General features: G+C 45.5%; 1 protein-coding gene across 7 annotated transcripts in view; it reads left to right on the plus strand.

The window, feature by feature from the left end:
- The window catches only part of TENM2 (teneurin transmembrane protein 2), a gene marked incomplete at both ends in the record, with an annotated part of 986,019 nt that overhangs the window by 905,824 nt on the left and 56,931 nt on the right, over positions 1-23,264 (plus strand). For all 7 annotated transcript variants that reach the window (XM_080698868.1, XM_080698869.1, XM_080698870.1 and 4 more), the window contains 4 exons: positions 12,890-13,100; positions 18,599-18,718; positions 21,508-21,769; positions 22,517-22,784. In XM_080698868.1, the coding sequence (XP_080554994.1) occupies positions 12,890-13,100; positions 18,599-18,718; positions 21,508-21,769; positions 22,517-22,784 (861 nt within the window). The remainder of the gene's footprint in view (positions 1-12,889; positions 13,101-18,598; positions 18,719-21,507; positions 21,770-22,516; positions 22,785-23,264) is intronic.

Genomic DNA, 23,264 nt, shown 5'->3' on the forward strand with positions numbered 1-23,264 from the left:
CTATTAATTCTCTCTGCTCTGGGGCCAAGCTTCCCACCTCCCCCTGCCCTCCTGCCCCCAGAGACAAGGGCTCCCCTCAGGCAGAAAGGAATGGTTCCGGCTTGCTGCCCTGCGGCCTTGATGGTGACAGCCCCTTTTCTTTCTGAGGGGCCCAGCAGGCCACTGTCTGGCACCTCACCAGGCCGCCACCCCCTGCCGGGCCTGGACTCCGCAGGCCATCAGCTCAGTTCTGTCTGACCTGTCAGTGGACTCTTGGAAATGGAGGTTGATGAGGGGCAGTGCAGGGGGGAGACAAAGCCGTGAGAGGCCAGGAAAGGCAGGCCCAGGGCAGGCATTTGGGGAAATTGGAGGCCAGGGTCAGAGGCCCCTGCTCTCTGTTGCCACTGGATTTTGTAACAGTAAAGGAGGGAGAGAGCAGCAACCAAGAAGGAAATCCCCCAGGCATCATAAACATGACTGCAGGCTAACAAGGGTGCTGCGGCCAGGGAGGCCTGTCAGGCGCTGTCCAAGGTGGGGAAGTTCTGAAGGGATAGGATCATTCCCAGAGGAGAGAGGAGAGAGGAGAGAGGAGAGAGGAGAGGGAGAACAAGAGAGCAACCAAAAACTGGAGCTATTCTCTAAAGCCTCGGCCTTTCCTGGCCTAGATTTGCCAGCTGCTTGACCGTGCACAAACCTGTTAGCTCACTGAGTCTGCAGAATGAAGATGGGGAAACCCACTTCTCAGGGTTCTTGTGAGCATGACTAAATGCTAGCAGGATAAAAGGTGCCCAGTGTGGAGTCGGAGAGCTTCAAGAAGTGTAAGGGGCTGGTGGAGGGCCAGCCCTCCATGGACCACCCAAGGAACAATGGTAGACTGGGCGGGGACAGGAGCAGGGGAAGGTAAACTACAGCATTCTGTATCCCAGTGTTCCAATGTGTGTCCAAAGCATTCATCTTCAGTTGGACCCAGCCCTGCCTGAGGTAACAGGGCTTGGTGCAGGGTGCATGGGCTCCTGAGTATCGGGCACTTGGAGCATTTAGCAGTAGTGTAACTCTGTGTGGCAACTTCATATAAGTCTTGGCTCCAGAGTCCAGCAACCAGGGCTCAAAATCCAGCCCCATGGCTCAGAAGCCATGCAGTCTTGGCGAATCATCTAACCTCTCTCGAAGCCTCCCGCTCTCCATCTGTAAATGACAGTGTTAAATGCATGGAGCCCCCATGGCGATTTACAAGGGGATTCAGGTCAAGTATTGATCACAGCGCCTGCGCCCTAGGAACCACTTCAGGAGTGTCAGCCATTAGTGCTCATTGGTTTCTCTTGATGCTCCTTCACCCTACTGACCTCGGGATGTGATCTCCTAGGAGAGGAATCCCAATGCACTGGCTTTGTTTAGCCCTGGGAATGCAGGAGGACAGGAGCTCTGGGCTGATAGGCTGGTGGTAGTGATGGGGTTGGTGTCAGACCTGGTCACCCACGGCCCTTAGCTCATGAGAAATCAGTCAACAATGAGGCTACCTCTTGTCACTATGAAGAAGATGAAGACTTTGCTGATCTTTCCAAGGAAAGATCAAGGCCGGAGCTTCTCCTTGTAGAGCTCTGTGTTCTCATGAAGCATTTCTCAAAATGCATGGCGCTGGATACAATCACAGAGAGATGTTCTGAGTTAAAAGGGGGTTGTGGTCAGGAAATGACCCATACTCCATTGCGGTATTATAGTACTATCGTGTATCTTTACATATCCAAGGCTCTGAGATGTCCAGCTGTAAAGAAACCAGTTTCACTTTGTTTAACAGAGGTCTTCCAAATTAGCTTTGAACTCAGTCCCTCCCGTCCCTCCTCCATCTCCATGTTTCTGGAAATGTCTATGAATATCCCATAAGAGACACTGGGAAAAGCAGCCTTAGTCTGTCTGAACCAGTGGTATTGCTAAGGCTACTTGGAAAATATTTTTAATAATTCAGAGCAGGAGTTCTTGAACTCTAACAAGCAAAAGAATCATCTAAGAATTTTCTTAAAAATGCAAATTTCCAGCCAGGCGTGGTGGTGCATGCTTGTAATCCCAGTACTTGAGAAGCTGAGACAGAAAAATACAGGTTCACAAACAGCCTCATCTACTTAGTGAGACTCTCCACAACTTAGTGAGACCCTGTTTCAAAATAAGAAATAAAAGTCAGCTAGGGTTGTAGTTCAAAGGTAGAATGCTCCTGGCTTCGATCCCTAGCACCACCAAAAAAAAAAAAAAAAAGCAGATTTAGTCTCCACCTTTGGTAATTCAGTGGGTCTGAGATAGCAGCAAGAATGGCAATTCAGATCATTGCAGGGCAGGTGGCAGGGTGCACACTTTGTGTAAAGCTGTTTTAGAGTCAGCTACTGGAAATGGAGCACTGTTCCCTTCTCCAGAGAGCATGCCAGTAGTGCGGGCACTCAAGCCCCATGCTAGGACTGTGGGGTTAGACTCTCTGTTTTAATAGGTTGTCTAATTAATGCTGATTAGAATTTGAGTTGCATTGGTTGATACTATTTCTGTTTCTTTGGGTTTGTTCCATTTGTTTAGTTTTTGGTGAAAAATTAAATACTTGTGGGGGAAGGGGTTCTGGGGATAGACCCCAGGGCATTCGACCTCTGAGCTACACCCCCTGCCCTATTTTTTATTCTTTATGTAGAGACAGGGTCTCACTAAGTTACGGAGGGCCTCACTAAGTAGCTGAGGCTGTCCGCGAACTGTGATCCTCCGGTCTCAGCCTCCCGAAGAATGCTGGGATTACAAGCGTGCACCACCACGCCGGGCAAATACTTTTTTTAAAAAGATTCTACAGTAACTTCAAAGTACAGTGAGTGTTATATTAAAGAGGGGCCCTGCCTTCAGTAACCAGCCTTGGTTTTCCTAAGCAGAATCTATTTTCTTTCCCAAAGGAGAAGAAAGCCAGCAAACAGCTTGTGGCGGGGCCGCCCTCTGCCAGGTTTCTGGTCAAACATGACCGATCTCCCGTTGCTAAGGCATAAGAAAAGCCGAAAGTGCTCTGGGGCAAGGTTCTCTGGCCTTGGAACTCAGAAACTGTCAGAAAGAATTGGCAAGAAGTAAGAGGAAAACTTCCAACAAGCTTTCCAGAACTGCAAATACAGTTCTCCTCCTTGCAATATTTAAGAATGGCCATTGCTCCGTAGGGGGAGAGGGGGCGCCCAAGGAACGACGGTCCATCAGGCAGCCGGGGTATTAATGGCAGGTGAAACCTTCCAAATGAGCACCCTGTCAGCCAATCTATTGCTTTCAGAGGTTGGCGATGCGGGAGACCTAACAGAAGCAATGAAGAACTAATCTCATATTGCCAGGTTAAATCAAGTGAGCTTGCCCACTCCTTTCAACTCTTAGTTCCATCAAGCCAGAATACTTTCAATTATCCCTCACTTCCAACTTGTCAGCAGGCGTTGGGTGAAATGCAAATAGGGCAGTGCCCTTCTCTGGTGGAGCGCTGGGAATCTCATTAAGAATCGCCTTCGCTGATGGAGATGGGCTCCTGTTCGCCATCATTTCGTACGCGCCGTCCCATCTCTGTGCCTACTCTGTGGTAGGCGCTATTAAATCCATTCTACAGATTGGAAGACTGAGCCAGGGGGTTCACTCACTTGCCTGGGGTTACTTAGCTCATGAGTCATAGGCCAGATTTTAATACCAGGCATTCTAATGCTGAAGTCCATATATATATGTGTGTGTATATATATATATGTGTGTGTGTGTGTATATATATATATATGATGTATGTATATATGTGTGTGTATGTATATATATATATGTGTGTGTGTGTGTGTGTATGTATATATATATATATATATATATATATATATATATATATATATATCCTGTTTTTCTGACTCGGCCAAGAGCACTGTACCACCTTGGACAAGATAGACAGGGACCCAGCACTGTGTCTTGAGTTCACCCTGAAATTTACAGTGATGTTCTTGAGGTTTTCTAAGTGCTCCTCCAGTAGACGAGATTGGTCAGGTCACATTGCTAACTAGGAGGAGCACTCTGGTCCAGACTAGAATCCTTATGAACCCCGCTCCCTGCCTGACCCATGCAGGGTGCACCGCAGCTGTCCACCACATCTCCCACTCACCCCATACAAGCAAACAGATTGTTCTTATTGGTTAAAGGGGTATTTTTTTTTTTGCAATACCATGTGAGATTAGGTTGCCAAGACGATGCCAAATTCTAATTTTAGGTGACTCAAATTGTTCATACAGACAGAGGACCCACAAAAATATATTTACCCAATGCCTGTAATCCTAGTAGTTGGGAGGCTGAGACAGAATAGTAGTTCAAGGGCAGCCTCAGCAACTTAGCAAGACCTCTTTCAAAATAAAAGATAAAAGGGCTAGGGGTATAGCTAAGAGATAAAATGCTGCTACATTCAATCCTCAGAGAAATATATAAATTTTATATATTATATATATTTATTTATTTATTTATTTATTTATATAATTTTCCCAGGGTCCCACATACCATAGGCATGACCTTGCAAAAGCTCACCCTAAAGCAAAGTAAGTCCCAAGGCAAAATCAATCCTGTGGCTGCCATCTTTCTTTTTACTCGTGAACCCTTTCATGTCTGTAGCTAAAAGTCAGTAGGCGCCTGGGTCTTTGCCAGCACCTGAGCCCTTCAGGCACCCACCCACCTGTATTTCCATCACAAAGCGCAAATGGCACCAGATTCCTTCCTTACCCCAACTGGTTGTCTATTCCTTCATTCCCATTACTTCATCAACTTTCCACCTGCCTGTCCTTATCTGATCTCAAAACAACAGGACCTAAGATCTACTGGGCTCACCACCCAGACTACCTGTATTCCACTTGGGGAAAGGAGAACTTGGCAGGAACTGATCTCTATGTTAAGTAAACAAACCTATGGGAAGCCAAGACAACTCTAAAAGAAAAACTAAAGTAGAAATGGCTCAGAGACCCTGAGTAGGTGACCAGGCACTCATCACTCTTCTAAGTTCCACACCCGGGTCATCTCAGTTGCCCATCCCACAGTCTGGTGAGATATCACCAGCCCTACCTCCATTTTGTAAATTCACCTGTGTAGCCAGGTGACCAGGGTGAGGATCAGGAACATGGCCAGCACCCAGAAAGTTCCACAGTGCCCTTTCCCAGCTAATACCTCTATAAAAGAATACAGTTTCTAACTTTGCCTGTTCTTGAGTATCCTGTTAATAGATTAAAGTATGGTCTTCCAAGCCCATAGTGTTGGCTTTTCTGCTTTTTTGGTGCAGGGTATTGAATTCAGAAGCATTCTACCTCCAAGTTACATTCCCAATCCTTGTTATTTTGAAATAGGGTCTTGCTAAGTTGGTAAGGGCCTCACTAAGTTGCTGAAGCTGGCCCTGAACTGGAAATCCTGTCTTAGCCTCCAAAGTACCAGGATTACATAAGCATGGACCAACACACCCGTCAAAGCCCATGTTTTTAATTGATCTACTCTATAACCTCCTGGGCCAACAAGCAGGACAGATGGATTTGGTGGTTGGCTGTGCTTCCCTTCAAGCCATGGTCTGGAAAGAATTGTGTTCCTTTTTAAAATCTAAGCTGTTGTCTAGTTCCCAACCAAGGGCCGCCTTCAGCTACTCGCAGCGCTATCTACAGCAGCGCCAAGAATTGTTTAAGTCAATTTGCGCCACAATGTCACATAATGGAACTGAGAAAAACAAACTTGGGGGTTTCTCTGAAGCTTTTAATACTCAGGAAACCCAGCAAGTCTCTGCAGGTCAGAGAGGAAGTTGCTTGCATCCCAAGCAACAGAAGCACTAAGGGTACTGAAAACTGGACCCTGGATTCTCCATAATCTGCCCAGTTTACAAAGATCAAAAAGGGAAATAAGTGAAATGAACTTCTGCCATTCCTAGAGCCCTCTACTAACAGAGGAAACGGAAAGCCCCGGGCACGGAGAGGTGCATGTTCCGGCCAACTCTGAACTGTCCAGGTGCTCCCCATGGCCAGGGGCCCCGCCACATGGAGTGCAAGCTGAGTAGTAAGCATTTGAGTCACGGCCTTGAGCTGAAATCTCTGGACTGTTAAGGAGCTCCTTCTAAAATCCAGCGGAGCAAACGAGACAGGGGCTGCAAACGGCTGACACAGACCCAGAGCCAGCACAAGAGGCATGAGCCGCCCTGTGCCAGTGGGAAGCAGCTGAGTGGGGTCTGACTCTCACAGGTAAACAGTGAGGGCCTCAGCAGCTGCTTGCCAGGAGCCGGTCCCCAGGCATCTTGCTTCTCATGTTGATTCCTTTCCAGATGCTCATGTCAACCAAATTGTTTCCTAGCTGGAGGAGTAGACAGGCCTCAGAAGGTAGTAAATCACACAGCCACCTATATCTCCCCAGTCGAGCAAGAGATGTCTCCTCCTTCCTGTAATGAAGACACAGGGTGATGAGCTCCCTGGCTAGCTTCCTCTGCTTTTCCTCCACGGCTCTGCTCGGCCTCTTGGAGAACTTGCTGAGCTTTATAAAGGCCTGTCTCACCTCTATAGGATGGGGGTATGGCAGTCATGGTGATGGTGCAGTTTCCTGAGTACACACTGTACCGGCACCGCCCCAAATACTGCGTAGTGGCCTTCAGAATCCTCGAGAGGGCTAATTCCAGGACCCCACAGATTCCAAAAGCCTTGGGTACTTGAGTCCCCTATAAAAAAAAAAAGGTGTAGCAGGGTGGGGAGGTACACGCCTATAACTTCAGTAGTTGGGAAACTAAGACAGAAGGATCGCAGGTTCGAAGCTAGCCTCAGCAACTTAGTAAAACCCTGTTTTTTGTTGTTGTTGGTGGTGGTGGTTTTTGTTTTTGTTTTTGTTTGTTTTCATCTTGGGGTGGAACTGGGGTGGAACCCAGGGGCTTTTCTACCTGGGATTACAATCATGCACCATCATGCCTGACAAAAATCCTTTTTTAAAATAAAATAATAAAATCGTGCCAGGGGTGTAGCTTGGAGGTAGAATGTCCCTGGGTTCAATATCCAGGAGCACCTGAAAAATAATGCTACAGTATTTGCATAAAGTCTATGGACATCCTCCTGTATATTTTAAATCATCTCTACATGACTTATAATACTTAATACAATGTCAACACTATGTAAATAGTTGTCACACTGTATTGTTCAGGGAATAATGACAAGGAAAATTGTACACATTCATTACAAACAGAACCATCGTATGCCCAACTATGTTTTTCCTCGGAGGTTAGTTGAATCCACAGATAGGAAACTAAAGATCCAGGGGGCCAGGAGTCAGCTGCTTCACTTTTCCCAACAATGCTTTCTAAAGTTGGGAATATCATCTCCATTTTGCACAGGAAGGAAACTGAGCCTCAGAGTAGCTGGTTAATTGCCCAAGAAAGAAGCTGGGTAGTAGCTGATTGAGATTCAAACCCAGGTACTAAAAGACAAAAATTTTAGGGTTACATTATTATGCTTTGCAGAGTCACCATGAAGTTTTATTCTTTTTTTTTTTTTTTTTTGTGGGTCTGGGGATAGAACCCAGGGGCATTCAACCTCCGAGCTACACCCCCTGCCCTATTTTTTTATTCTTTATTTTGAAACCGGGTCTCACTGAGTTGCAGAGGGCCTCACTTAGTAGCTGAGGCTGTCCACGAACCGCGATCCTCCCGTCTCAGCCTCCCAAATGCTGGGATTACAAGCGTGCGCCACCACGCCTGGCTCACCATGAAATTTTAAAATAAGAATACACAAAAATTCTCCTCTATCTTTAAATCTAATATTTATTAATCATTATCAACCTATGACTACTTGGAAAGATAGCATGCTGGCTAACATGCTACCAATGTAAAACACTCACTAGTGAATGATTCTTAATATAAGGGGATATTATTAATTTCACATATAAATATATTTTTTCAAGTACTGCGGATTGAACCCAGGGGCATCTACCTCCAAGCTACACCCCTGGCACTGTTTTATTTTTTATTTGAAAACAGGGCTTTGCTAAGTTGCTGAGACTGTCCACAAACCTGCAATCCTCCTGTCTCAACCTTCTAAGTACTGGGATCACAAGTGTGTGCCACCACACCCAGCTAATTTCACTTATTTCAATACACAGTTTGTATAAACTGCAAGAGCTCAAAACTTCAGAGTTTTTGCGTACAGTATACCTATAACTTACTGAACACATACCAGGCTGATGTTACTGATATCTCGATGTATTTATTCCCTATCACATAGTACTATGAGAACCAGTTTTATTTTATTTATTTATTTATTTATTTATTTATTTATTTATTTTTGGTGGTATTGGGGGTGGAACCCAGAGGCTTTTTACCTCTGGGCTATACTCCCAGACCTTTTTGTATATTTTGTTTGGAAACAGGGTCTCTCTAAGTTGCTGAGAGCCTCACTAAGTAGCTGAGGCTGGCTTCGAACCTGCGCGATCCTCCTGTCTCAGCCTCCCAAGCCGGGGATTACAAGCGTGCACCACCATGCCCGGCTGATAACCAGTTTTAAAGGCACAGAAACTGGGGCCTAGCAAGGTCCTTTATCTTCTAAGTACACGCAGCTGGGTTACTAAGGAAGGCGGACTTCAACCCCAAATCCATCTGATTCTAGAGGTCAAGTTCTTACTCTAACACTAATCTAGGAAGTTTTTGTTTATTTGTTTATCTTTGGCTTTTTACATTGGGTCTCCTAATCCACATGACCCAATTCAGCAATAATTAACGTGATTTCTGTTTCACACTGACAGAACTGTTACAGCAGATTCTCTCTGATTTTCTTTATCAGCAGCAATAAAAAGGATGCTTCAGTATTGCTCCCAGGGGGTTCCTCCCCTGTCCACATTTCCCTGAAATTGCTGTTACAATGAGTGCATGATGTATAGTTAGAAAATACAGCCAGAGCTGTGATTTAACATTGGTTCTGACACAAAGCACCTAGATAATTCTCCTTGGCCACTTTTCACAGAGCAAAGATGAGGACGTTTTAGGCGGACATGCACCAAGACTGGGGGCCTAGCTGGAAAGCCCTAAGTTACTTTCCCGTAGCGTTGAGTCAGAAGAGGGTCCTTTGCAAAGGTTCTGCAACCCTCTCCCAGCACCCTCACCAGAGAAAAAAAAGCCAGTAGACAAACAAATAAGTAGGCAGATAAATAAAGAAAGCAACCATCCAATGTCATAGGAGGACCGTGCCGCTTTCCCGCCACCGTTGAATGGAGACATTGGCCGCCTCTGAGGTCCTGAACTGGCAATTCAGAACAGTTTGATTGCCTGCTTGATTGTTTGCGAGATAACTGCAAGATTGTCAGTGACAGGGTAATTTACTGAAGATTGCAATGTCAGACTCCATCCAAGGGGCTTGCTGGCATAAAGATGCGATTCTCATGACTGACAGGCCACTGGGAGATTGCAGTGGCAATTTAAAGTTCACAGTGTCTTCTGAAAGTGTGTGGTGGCAGCAGCCCACAATCATGCAGAATGATGAGGTCATTACAGGTAGAATGTATGCTCACACTTAATAACCAAGAGAACCCCAAACGTGCTGCCTCTGCGGCAGGTACCTCTAAGCATCCAGGAGGAAATACTTTAGACCTTTCCTTTCTTCTTTTTTTTAATATTTATCATCTGCTGTTACTGATGTGTTTAGGCTATCTCTTGGCAGACAGGCTCTCCAATAGAGAGCTCAGCAAAGAAACAAAACAAGAGTGTGGCAATCTAAGGTTTAGAGTTTGGAGGCAGTTGCAAGCCCAGAAAGAGTGACAGACTGAAGAGGGGTGGGAAGGAAAAGTGCTCAGGGCTTAATAGGAAAAAACGATCTCAAGGTATTATTGGAGCCCAAAGAGGTTCTTGCGCTGGTAATACGGAGTGGCTGGTGTGTAGGCTACACGGGGAGAAGAACTTTGCCAGCATCATGGGGCGGGGGAGGGGGCAACTGAGATGGATGGACTTCCTAATGGGAAGAGGCCAGCGACCTTAAAAGAAATCTATAGTGCTAACAACGGCAGGTTTCTTCTCACCTGAGAAGTTTCTGCAGCTGCTGAAAGAAGCAGCGCCAACATATCTCAGCAGGTTATTTTTAAAACCTGCAGCAGGCAATTCTGTCGTGGATTCCTTCCATCTACCAAAAGCAGTCCCCGGAAGGTGATGTTCAAGGCAGAATTCCAGGCAATTATTTTCTTTTTCAATTTTTTTTTTAATTTAATTCTGCCCATGGCTCTCAAACCCAGACCGGATGGTCAGAACGTGGAGCTGAGACGATCCACGGTATTGTCCTGCCATTAAACATCCGCTTCATCCTCCAGCCCCGTTCCTGTCTGGGATCTTTCTGAGGTCTGAAGTTGCAGAATTCTGGGGAGTGTCCAATTCAGCCGGCACATCCGACTGAGATGTTCAGAGCTCTGATTTTCAAGTCTCTAAATTTAAAGTATGCGTGTCTGCTCACCCTCCCGTGTCCGCCTTTCTAGGAATTTTTGTAAATCTAAATGTGTTACGAGGCACAGGAGCAACACTTGCCCATGTGGAAAATGAGAGTCTGGTTTTAGTAATTTAAAGCCAAGCAAAACACGCAACCTCCTAATTTGTTTGTTTGCTAAAAAAGAAAGCAATGCATTAAAATAATTGTACATTAATTGCTAAATTACAGTGGAACTTTGGCGAAATTACATATTTCAATTTCATTAGCAGAACCAAAGGAAAAGTGTAGTGCCAAAAAATTACATTGGAGTAAATTTAAAGCACACAGCCAGGCCTCTGGTTCAGCACTTCAATTCAAGTGTTTGTCATGGCATGGGCCGGGGGTTGAGTGGCTGCATCTACTATGCTAATTACGGCCCCAAAAGGCTTTGCTATCAAATCCAGCAGGTGTCAGCAAGTGATTCTCAATCTCGTCCACTGTGTTTTTTAGTGAATGCCCAGCAGAGTGAGTGAGGATTCGCTAACAGATCCATTCTAATCGAAAATTTTAAGGAGCAAGAACTGTCGTGAAGCTTTCCATCCTCATCCCTAACCGATTCGAGGGATGAGAAATCGTCATTTATTCATTCAACAAACATTTATTGAGTACCCTGTTTTGTGCTTGGCACCAGGCAAGGCATGAATGCAGAAATTAATAAGACACTGTCCTCCTTTTCACAGAGCTCATTTTCCAGATAGTGAGACAAGCATAAAGAGATAATTAATTCCACTACAAGAAAGTTGGTGTTAACAGCAACCGTTGCTGAATTTTATTGTGCATTAAAATCACCTGAGAATCACGATTAAAATACAGATTCCAGAGCCTGCTCCTGTGCTCTCTGGGGAGATCTGGGGCGGGCCCTTGATCCTCCCCACAGAGTTGGGATGCAGAACCATTCTCTAAGAACCTCTGACCCAGGGATGTGCAGAACAGGAATAGCTAACTGTGCTGTTCAATTTGTGCTACAGTAACGAACATTACCATAGATGGGTGGCTTAAGCTGCACATTTTTATTTCTTGCGCTTTGGAGGCCAGAAGCCCAAGGTCAAGGTGCTGGTGGACTGGGTGGGTGTCCGGTGCAGGACCCATTCTTGGCTGGTGCCTGGCCATTTTCTCACTGTGTCCTCACATGGCAGAAAGAGGGTGAGGGCCTTCTCAGTGGTCTGATCTGCAGGGCTCTTGCTAAACCTGTTCATGATCATTCTGCCTTCGCGACTCGATTTCCTCTCAAAAGCCACACTTCCTGAAACCATCGCATTGAGGTTTAGAATTTCAGCGTATGAATTCAAGAGGCGTGCATATCCAGTCTGGAACACTAAGCTGACCAAGGGCATCATCAGAAGTTTCACAGAGCTGGGCGTGGTGGTGCACGCTTGTAATCCCAGCATTCGGGAGGCTGAGACAGAAGGATCTGGGTTCGCGGCCAGCCTGGGCTATTTAGTGAGGTCCCTTGCAATTCACTGAGACCCTGTTTCAAAATAAAGAATAAAAAAAAAAATAGGGCTGGGGGTGTAGCTTAGAGGTAGAATGCTCCTCAGTTCCATCCCCAGTACCCAAAAAAAAAAAAAAAAAAAAAAAAAAAAGTAGTTTCCCAGATGAGGAGACTACACCTAGACTGGTTCAGACCGTGAACCCAACCATCGGCTTCTCCTGCACCATCAGCAACTTCAGGACAAGAGGCCATGGTTCTTTGCTCCCTGTTTAATTTCCAATACATGGATGGCACTCAGATGCGTGTTGAATGGGAATCAGCCCAGGAAAAGGGGTGAAGGGCTAGGAACCAAGGCAAACACGTGAGGCAGCGAAAAGTCTCTCAGGCATCTGAGAAGGCGGAACCAGAGTCAATCGCGTAGACTGAGGACTACATTTCCAGGTTCCCACGTCAACGTCATTTCTCCATCCATTCTGGAAGACATGACACTATAACACTCAACCAGCCCCTGGTTTCCTGGCGGCTCAGCAGCTCCCTTCCTGGCTCAGAGCGAGAATGAAAGGCTTTTCTCCACAGAAGTGACAAGTAAGGAATCCTAGGCAGTGTGATTACTCACGCACCCATTAGCATAGGCCCCTGGGAACTGGCCATGGGTGATTTTTTGTGCAATGTTATTAAAAAGTGAAGATTTTGTTTTTATTTCCAGCCACTCCACTCATAATTGCTCATAGTCAAAAAAAAAAAAAGAAAAGAAAAGAAATTCTAGTAAAACGTAATAAAGAAAACAAAGAGAAACCCACTTACCTGCTACCTGGGGATAACCATTCATCAACCTTGTCAATTATTTCCTTTCGGTCTTTTACTTCCTGTGCGTGCTGGCTGGAGTTATACGGGACTTTCTGTGTGGCACCTGCCAATTCAAGGCCCTGGGAACAGTGCGGTGGTGACAGTGGTGTTGGGGGTGTGAGCATCCCCAAGCGGTGTGAAGCCAGGAAACCCTCTGACCCCGCTCTCCTGCCTCTTTTTTCAGATGGCCTGGTGGACTGCTTGGACCCCGACTGCTGCCTACAGTCGGTCTGTCAGAACAGCCTGCTCTGCCGGGGGTCACGGGACCCCCTGGACATCATTCAGCAGGGCCAGACGGACTGGCCCGCGGTGAAGTCCTTCTATGACCGCATCAAGCTCTTGGCAGGCAAGGACAGCACCCACATCATCCCTGGAGACAACCCCTTCAACAGCAGGTAGGCATATGTGTGTTCCTGCAGGCACTGAAGCCATGGGTTCCCCTCCTACTGGAGCTCTGGGTCAGGCTCAGAGCAAAGCCTTGGTCTCTGTAGAATGCAGCTAGAATTCAGCCGCCTTCAACCCACAGCCTGCTGGAGATACCTGTTGATTCCCTAGTTTTGAAGTCACTGTTATGATCATTATTTTATGACATTTTTGTCATTATTTCAAATCTCCCTTTATCATGCTTCTGAGAGTGGCTTTTGTTTGAGTATTGCTGGAATAGTTCATTCAGTAGAGTACTTTTGAAAGCTGTTATTAACTTGATAACATAACCTATCATTCGTGGCATCTTAGAGTCAAGATGATGCCAGCTGGGGGAATTTATTGAGCACCTAGGACGAGCCAGAGACGCTCTGTAGACCGACTCGGATGCGCACCACAATCCCATCACCGCCCCTCCTGCTTCCCCGCTAGGTACAAGGCACCTTGTGCTCGGTCCCCTGGTTCACTCCAGTTTATTTTTGCTCTCAGTTGCTAATTTGAGATTTATGAATATTCTAGGGTCAACTTCTAGATTTGTTGAGCTCCTCTCTTTGTGCCAGGATAAGTCAAAACCATAGGTTTGGAGAACACCAGGGGAAGGCTCGGCTCTCAGAGCCTCCCAGGCACCCTGTACTCTTCTCCTTCTAGCTACTGTTTCTGATTTTCCAAGTAGAGAGAGGGAATGAGGGGCAGGAGGTCTTTTTATAGCCTGGCTGCACAACCTCATCCCCTCTCAGTGGGCACAGACCCACATGTCAATGGTATATGATGTGGAGATGGGGGTGGTAAGGTTTCCTCAGTGATAGCCCACCCCATCCCTGTGCCTCTTCATGCGGAAAAATAAAAAACTCATGGTTGGATCCTCTTTCACAAAAGCTCTAGCGTCTGGGAACTTGAGGGAGATGGTCCTGGCTCCCCTTGCCCCTGGTGCACCCCCATTCGTGTAATTGTGTTCTTATTCTTTCTCCCTCTTCTTCCCCCACCACCTCTCTTCTCTGTTAATTTTTTTCCAAATTTTGAGTTTTTTATTTTGATTGACACATGCTAATGGTACCTATTCATGGGGAACAGTGTGGCATTTTGATTCATGCATACATGTGTGACGCTCAAGTCAGTGTCACGGGGATAGCCATCACCTTAAACTTTTGTTGTTACTCTACGGTGGGAACCTTCCAAGTCCTCTCTTTTGGCTAGTTTGCAATGTGGAAACCATGACTATTCACTGTAGCCGCCCTACTGTGCCATTGGACACCCATGGGAGGCCATTCCTCCTCTCCCACTGGAACCCTCCGCTCCCAGCCTGTCCATGCTCAGGTAGGCTCAGCAGCCACTCAGTAAGGAGGGAAAGAAATGCCAGGCTTCATTTCTTGTACAGGAAGGAGCCCTTCCCTGTACAAGTGATACTCTGGGAGCATCCCTGGTGGACACCATGGGGTTATGAGTCTGCCCCGCCCCAGCTGAGAGCACCTAGCTGGGGGTGGGAAGGGCAGGGTGTTGGCACAGCCCATGCCCAGCTTCTCAGGCACCCTTGGAAAGTGAAACAGCCCCAGTGATTGGCAGCCCTTTTGAGTAGGAGAGTTCCTAACCAGGTTACCTTAGGCTGATGGCTTTATCTCTTCTGTTCTGGTTTTACTAAACATAAAATAGGAAAAGCAATAATTGAGGAGGGGGGAGGCGTAGGGAGAGAAACAGACCAAGCAATATTGTATGGACATATGGATGTGTCACTATGAATGCCAGTATGATGTGTACAATCAGAGTCTACCAATAAAAGATTAAGCATAAAAAGAGAAGGAATAATACCCAAGAAAAAATAATCTCAACTCTCTTTTAATTCAGCCCTGATGCCTCCTTACCATGTCACATTGGGCTCCTAAACTTCAAAATTAATACAATTAGAATAATAATACTAGCCGGGCATGGTGGTGCATCCTTGTAACCCCAGCATTTGGGAGGCTGAGACAGGAGGATCGGGGTTCATGGACAGCCTCAGCTACAACTTAGTGAGGCCCTTTGCAACTCAGACCCGGTTTCAAAATAAAGATTAAAAAATAGGGCTGGGGGTGTAGCTCAAAGGCAGAATGCCCCTGGGTTCCATCCCCAGTACTGAAAAAAAAAGAACAATAATAATAACAATACCATATATTACACACAGTAATACTATTTATTTTTAATTGAAGAACCTCTCAAAAAAAAACTACAAATCTCTGACCAAATTAAAAAGAAGTATTTCCTCTGCTTTTTATATACTTTTGTAAGTATAGTGCAATTACACGTCATAGTGAGATTCCCAATAACACAATCATACATCACATATTCCTTCGTATACCTGCTCCCGCTTCCTCCCCCCACACATGATAATGAGATTGGTAATAGAACCTCTTTGTATGAATATAACTGTATTTGACCTGTTCCCATCCTCAGTCCTCTTTTATCCCCTGCCCACCTGCCTCCTCCTGTCCCTCTCTATTATTCTACTGGTTTTCCCCTGCTTCTTAACTCCTCATTCTGGGAGGGTTTCTATACATACATTTCCTTTTAACCATGAGCAGCATCATTCATTTTGCCAGAGACTTGTGACTGGGATTTGCACTGGGCCATGCACATTTCAGTGGTGTCTGCCTGCAGTTTGCTTGTGTGCTGTACACACTGCCTGTGAAGACCCATGGCCAATTTCGACCTACTTAACATTTCATTATGTCTACCTAAATGCAGTCCTTTCCTAATAGTCTCCTTTTTATACTCTTTCTTCACCTGTCTCTTCTAATTTCATCTTCTCTTTTCCACCAGTAATTAGCATTTCCAGATAGCATCTTGAACAAGAGCCATTTTGCAGGGGATTAGGCAGGGACCTCAGAGTACTGGGTGGGCTATCCCAGCCCAGAGACCTGAGCAAAAGAAAGTTGCTTTACAGGAAGCATCTCTGGAGCTCTTGTGAGCTCGCACTCCTCGCCTGTCTGCATGGATACATAATTCAGAAGCACAAATGGTTCTCCAAGACTCAGGTTGAAGTTCAGTAAGCATGTGAATTTCAGTGCATTATCGTCTGACAAATAATGAAGGACAAAGCCAGGAGTAAAAAAGAACTTAATTCAAGACTTCTAAAAAGGCGTTCCCCTAGATAATGGCATACAAAAATAACTAAAATGCCTTGACTCCACCACTATAATTTATAGAGCAGATCTCACTATCTAGATAATGTGATAATTGTTACACATCAATAATCATAAATAGAAATGAACTGATAGCATGTCTTAGCTGAATCTTTGCTGCGAACTGGCTGCCTAGAAACGATAGAAAGCCCGCAACAATGAAGAATTAGAAAAAAGAAGGGTAGAAATCACAGGCGGCCCAGCCCCTTTTATTCCTACGCTGCTCTGCAAAGTCTCCTGCTACAGGACCGTTTTAAAAAGAAATCACACTTGGAGAAGAAAAGGAAGGCGGGGGAGGGGAACTCACTGTGAAATGCACTCCTGACTTGATTTTCTCATCATGAGGACCGTGGACCTCGTGGTCACCAAGACATATCATTGATTTTAAGACAGTATCTGGTGAGGCCTTGAAGAAACCTTAATCCCAGCTAAGATAAGAAAATGGAGTTGAACAAAAAGATTGTTTTCATAAATTAGTTTTTCTACTTTCAAAAAGCTCTAGAATTGTGGTTGAGACCAGCAAAAATAAATAAATAAATAAATAAATAAATAAATAAATAAATAAATAAATAAATTCATTTGTTAGGCAGCCAGTAGCAGATGATTAGAGCTGTCAGTGGGACCATCTAAACTCTCCTGAGATCGTCCAAGGACTGGAGGTGAACAGTTAGGGGTATTACTAATAGAAAGAGAGGTGCTTGGAGACAGAAGCCTTTCCGTTTGCAGGATGCCTGGGATTGCATTTGGAAATGCAATCCAAAAATCTTTGACAAGGCTCTGGCAAAGAACAGGTCAGCCTGATTACCTCATCCAGAATTTGGGAATGTTTCCAGGAACCTAGGAGCCTGGGAACCCCTCTGCTTTTGCCAAATTGCTGTGCATCTTAAAGGCCAACAGTATAGCTGCACGCCTGTCTGGTCAGTCCAAAGCTCAGTGCAAAAAAGGGTGTTCCCCATTGTCTCCTTTCTCCGTGAAGTTCAGAGAATCCAGGTGAGAGGAGACATGTGTATTCTCCCTCTGCAGAGTCTGAGTATAATACATGTTGAGCATTCCTAATCTGAAAATCCAGAGTCTGAAACACTCCAAAATCCAAAATGTGTTAAGCTCCAGCATGCCACCCCAAGTGGAAAACCCCATACCATGAAACTTGATTTCATGTGCAAAGTTATTAAAGATATTGTATCAAATTACCTTCTGGCTACTATATAAGGTACATAGGGAGCATAAATTAATTTTGTATTTAGGTTTGGATCCTATTCCCAAGATAACTATATATATATATATATATATATATATATATATATATATATATATATATATATATACACACACACAAATATTCCAAAATCTGAAGAAATTCAAAGCCTGAAATACCTCTGGTCCCAAGCATGTTGGGAAAGGACTACTCAACCTATATAGTAGCATCTCTATGGCTTTATAGAATTTCCTGGAGGCAGCTGGTTGTAAACTGGCATTCTTGGGAAATTTCTAGTTTCTGTGGTTTGGAGGGAAGGAAGCTTACCATTAACGCCAGAAAAAAGAAAAAGTAGTTGGGATTTCAACAACCCACCTCCCAAGATAGCAGAAATTTGACATAAGAAAAGTATATAGTTACATGCAATCCAAGATACATATATATATATATATATATATATATATATATATATATATATATAAACACATAACTATATATAATGCACTTTTTCTTTCCAATGTTCTCTTTTCTTTGGACTTTTCTGGGTTGTGGAAATTTTGCTCGTAGAAGGCAGCAGAATATTATATATGTATGTCTCAAATCATAAAAAAAAAGAACTGTGTTGCCCTGCGCCCCTTGGCAGCCCAACCTCAAAGAAGAGCATGGTGTGGCCTTGCTTCAAAGCCAAATTAGGGAATGAGCAGCCAGATGGGGAAGCTCTCACCCGAGCGTAATGCTCCATGTGCCAAGCCAAGGCGCACGTGAGGGATGAGGACGGCCTGGAGCTCCAGCCAAGCAGAAGCCAGACAGTGCTGAGCAACAGAGCCAGGCCCAGGCTAGAAGAAGCATGCACAGAAGACCCAGTGCCCAGACCAGTGGTGGGCGACGCTGCCCAGGGATTTCACCCCAAAATTTCAGTACTTTTGAGACTTCCCTTCTTCCCATCCCTCTCTGTGAGGTGTAGCTATGTGTAACTGGAAATGAATATGGAAGGTCCTCTCCCTTGCCTAGGGCCCAGATGACAATGAGGGAGCAGTGACCACAGGGAAGAGGCCCCCAGCAGCCCCTCGTCTCTTTGTTCTCCTGCATGTAGCTCAAACACCTGTGTTTTTTTCTCTCTCAGCTTGGTATCTCTCATCCGAGGCCAGGTAGTAACTACAGATGGGACCCCCCTGGTCGGTGTGAATGTAACTTTTGTCAAGTACCCAAAATATGGCTATACCATCACCCGCCAAGATGGCACGTAAGTAGCTTTGTGGATCTCAGACCCACTCAGAACTTACTGAATGCAAAGAGGAAGATGGCGCTATTCACTTGGGACTGCATGATTTCCTCTTAGGGACAGGATTACCCACCAGCCCAGAACCACAGAGAAGGACTCCCACAAAGATATTTCATGCTTTTCAGTGTGATATCAAAACTAGAAAATAAAGAGAAAGGCTAGGAAATCCAAAGAGGATAATAACCACCACCTTCCTCTCTCCATATTCTATGTGTGCCAGGGCTGGGGGCAGATTCTAGAAAGGAGGGAAGGTAGCTCTTAGAAACTCCTGTTTTAAATCAAAGGCAGTGCAGGGTGACAAGAATCCACATGACACCGTGTCCTGTGGAGGTCCCCTTCTGCTTCCATCTGTGGCTTCAGGAGCTATGTTGTTTTCACTCCAGTTTTGAGGGGGTGGGCTGTAATCAGAGAAGTCTAATTAAATACATTTAGCTGTCACCCTGCTGTGTGAAGGAGGCAACGTTCCCCTATTATCTTCTGATTAGAAACATGCCCCCTTCAGCCCCCACCTAGAAGAAAGCTCTGTCACTTCTTAATCCATTGGGCATAGAGCTGAAAGGTAACAAAACAGATAAGAAGAAAAGAAATATACACAAAGGGGAAACACACATACTCTGAACTGGAAGCACACACAACTGTCATATTCTGCTCCAAAGAAAGGGTCTGTAGTTTAATGCAAGACTTTTTCTATAAAACCAGACTCTGGAAAATCCTGGCGTGTCATGGAGGTAAGAACTGATTCTTATCTTTCTCTGGTGAAGATTCTCTCCTGGCTTCCTGATGTCCTAAGGTAGCCACACAGAGAGTTGCAAAAATCACTAGCCCGTGGTAGCCACACACTTACTTTCCCAAAAATTTTTTCCAGAAAGGGTCCAGTGATTCACATCTATCTGTCCACACCAAGACTTCTTGACTCAACATGGGTTACACCCCAATTATGAGTTATGAGTTGAAAATATCAAATATCACAGGTCAGATATGCATGAAATACGCCTAACCTAGCAAACATCCCAACTTAGCAACACAGGACACTGTAGAGTCCTGGTGGTTCCCCCTGGTGATGGCCTGGCTAATGGGGAACTACAGATTGCTGCCAGGACCTGCATTTCAAGAGAGCATTGTACTACTTATCACTAGCCCAGAAAGAGATCAAAATCTGGAGCACAGTTCCTACTGAGTGCATATCACTTCCACGTTATTGTCAAGTCAAACCTACATAAGTGGGGGACCATCTACCTCATTAAATGTCTCTGTAGCCAGGAGTAATTTTTTGAAAGCACAGGAATGGTGGATGTGCACCATGCAGGATCCTCTGGTCCTTGTTCATTCTTGGGAGTAGTGTTCTGAAAAAGCGAATATCCTTGAGTGGATTCCTGTAGAGTCCTGTGAAATGACAGGAGATATTTCAGAGTCCTTGGTCTCCTCTCTGTCCCTGGATTCTGCTCCCTCATCCCTCTCAGATGCTTCCTGACTAATTAGGATCCAAATACACCCTGCAGATCATCTATCCATCCTCCTGGATCTGTGCCTCTTCAGCTTGCTCAGGTTAAAAAGCCATGTGGGCCCCAGGGCGTGTTTGGGACTGCACCAAGGAATCCACAAACCATTAGAGAATGTTTTGGGCCACAAACTTTCATGTTGATTCTTTCACGCCAGTTAGGAATAGTGTTGCTTCAAGACATTAGACTTTCTAGGCTATCCTGTGCAAACCTGTCCCAGGAGCATGCGTACCCATAAACGAGTTGACCGGTATGGAAACCACTGCCCTGTGTGTACTCTGGTATCTTCCTTTGCACCTATGTGTTCCTTATTCATTTCACATCTACTAGAAAACTCCAAACATGTCGCCAACTGGGTGAAGCCAGAAGTCAGTATGTTTGCATGGCATTTTCACTGTGACTTAGGGATTCTGACGTGAGCAGGATGGAAAGGCTGCCGTCCCCAAGGAACGGAGATTTCAGTGGAGAGCAGCTGAATGCTGGGGACTGTGCTCCATCGACCTCCTCCCTTTCTGGGGACTGGGAAAGCTACCTTTCTTTTACTATTCTGGGGTTACACCTGCACTGGCTCTTAAAGAACGAGCAGAATATGGTTGAAGAACCATTGCCAGAGATATCAGAAGCAGAAGAGAGCTTGGTTAGATGCGTGCACCATGAGCCATCCCCATGTCCTGATGCCATGTCATCATACATGCACTGTTTATTGAACCCTTCTAGCCCAGCGCTGTGCTACATGATTCACACCAGGGCTCTGCAAGCATTGTCTATAAAGGACCTGACAGTAAATAGCTTGGACTTTGCAGGCCATGTTGTTTTTGCTGCCATGACTGAGCTCTGCCACTGTGGCAGGAGCGTGGTCATAGAGGGTACATAAGCAAATGGACATTGCTATGTGCCAATAAAACTTTATCAAAACAGGTGGTAGCCCAGGTTTATCCTGTGGGTCAAAGTCTTCTCACCTCTGCTCTATACTTATTATATTTCATTCTCTCAGCTACACTACATATGTCAGTATTATTATACCCATTTTATGAAGAAATACGGGCTCAGAGAGGGTTAGTAAGTTGCCCATAGCCACAGAACTAGCCAGTGAGAGTTGGGGTTCCCGCCCTGTGCGCCTGCCTCCCAAGCCCTGCATCTTCTTCTCTGTGTTCTGCTCCTTGTGCTGTACTTGGAGACCAGAGCATCTATACCCAGCCTTGTCTGCAGGTGAGTCCACCACTCTCAGAAAACCCATTTCCCCATCTCCAGGTTTGACCTGATCGCCAATGGGGGCGCCTCCCTGACTCTGCACTTCGAGCGAGCCCCGTTCATGAGCCAGGAGCGCACCGTGTGGTTGCCGTGGAACAGCTTCTACGCCATGGACACGCTGGTGATGAAGACTGAGGAGAACTCCATCCCCAGCTGCGACCTCAGCGGCTTTGTCCGGCCTGATCCCATCATCATCTCCTCCCCCCTGTCTACCTTCTTCAGTGCTGCCCCTGGACAGAATCCCATCGTGCCTGAAACCCAGGTAGGGATGGCAGATGCCAGGGTAGGGCTCTCACCTCTTCTTTGCCCAGATTCCCACTGGACCTGTCTTCCTGAGTGAGCCAGAAATTAATATTAAAGGGGAAAGACCAAAAGTAGAAGCACAATAGAATTTATAGCCAGTGTAGATGGAAGTTTGAATCCCTCCTGGACATGCCGGATGTTCGCAGATAGTCTTCCAAAACTTTGGCAGTCACCGTAGCTTTTAATAAAATAAACACAATCTACATATGTGCATCCCACCTGCAAATTGCTTTTTATTCCTGTTAGTCGCAGAGATACATGATAAGAGGCGCTTTAATGATCTACATCGGTGTTACGACAGAGGGCATATTACATTATTGCCTCCCTGTTGCTTTATACCGATTTTCACTGGAAGTCCCAGGTTCATATAATTACAGCCTCTCGTGGCCTCCTCACATGCAGCTAGCAATAAAGCCTGCTGTTCTTATTTACATCTTTTGCCAACAGTGTGGTTTTTTAAAAGAAACACCACAGTGACCAAGAATAATTATTAATCCAAAAATCATAACCTCAGCCCCTTTGCTCCATAGCAGAAGATGGAGTTGGAATTGGTTTTCTTTTTTTCCTTCTCAGCCACAGGAAAGGGATCATGCGCGCACATGTGGCGTTTAGCTTTGGTGAGGGAGGCTGCAGGAAGGTAGCCTGGGGGTGGAGCAGCTGCCTGCAGAGGTGTGTCTCACGTAGCCTATGTATCATGTGCTTCCAGGTTCTCCATGAAGAAATTGAGCTTCCTGGTTCCACTGTGAAGCTTCGTTATCTGAGCTCTAGAACCGCAGGGTACAAGTCACTGTTGAAGATTACCATGACCCAGTCCACAGTGCCCTTGAACCTCATCAGGGTTCACCTGATGGTGGCTGTGGAGGGACATCTCTTCCAGAAGTCGTTCCAGGCTTCTCCCAACCTGGCCTACACCTTCATCTGGGACAAAACAGATGCGTATGGCCAAAGGGTATATGGACTCTCGGATGCTGTTGGTATGTTTGGGTTTCAACCACTTACTGGATCTTGACTTTCGTCATGTGTTAATTTGATCGCTGTTTATTGAGGTCCTTGTCTACGCCAAGCACCATTCTAGGAGTTAGAGACACAGATATTAATAAGATAGACAAAATTCCTCTTTCGTGGGCCTCACTTTATAGTGGGGGTTCAAGATATGAAACACAGGCTAGACGAGGAAACAATAAGCAATGATAAGTTCAAATAAGAAAAAAAAATAATTGATATATATTGGGGAAGAGGGACAACCTTGGGTAGCATTGAGGGAAGACTTCTCAGCAGGTGACACTGACATGCAGAACTAAGTCATAAGAGGAAGACAGAGAAAAATGGAAAAAACCAACATTCCAGTAGAGGGAGTGGAGAGATGTGTTTGAAGGACACAGAGGCCAGTGTGGCTAGCCTGCAGTGGGCAGAGAAGATACTCAAAGTGAAGGAGGGAGTCAACGAGACCAGTT

The sequence above is a fragment of the Muscardinus avellanarius genome, assembly GCF_963383645.1.
Source record: "Muscardinus avellanarius genome assembly, chromosome: 7".
NCBI lineage: Eukaryota > Metazoa > Chordata > Mammalia > Rodentia > Gliridae > Muscardinus > Muscardinus avellanarius.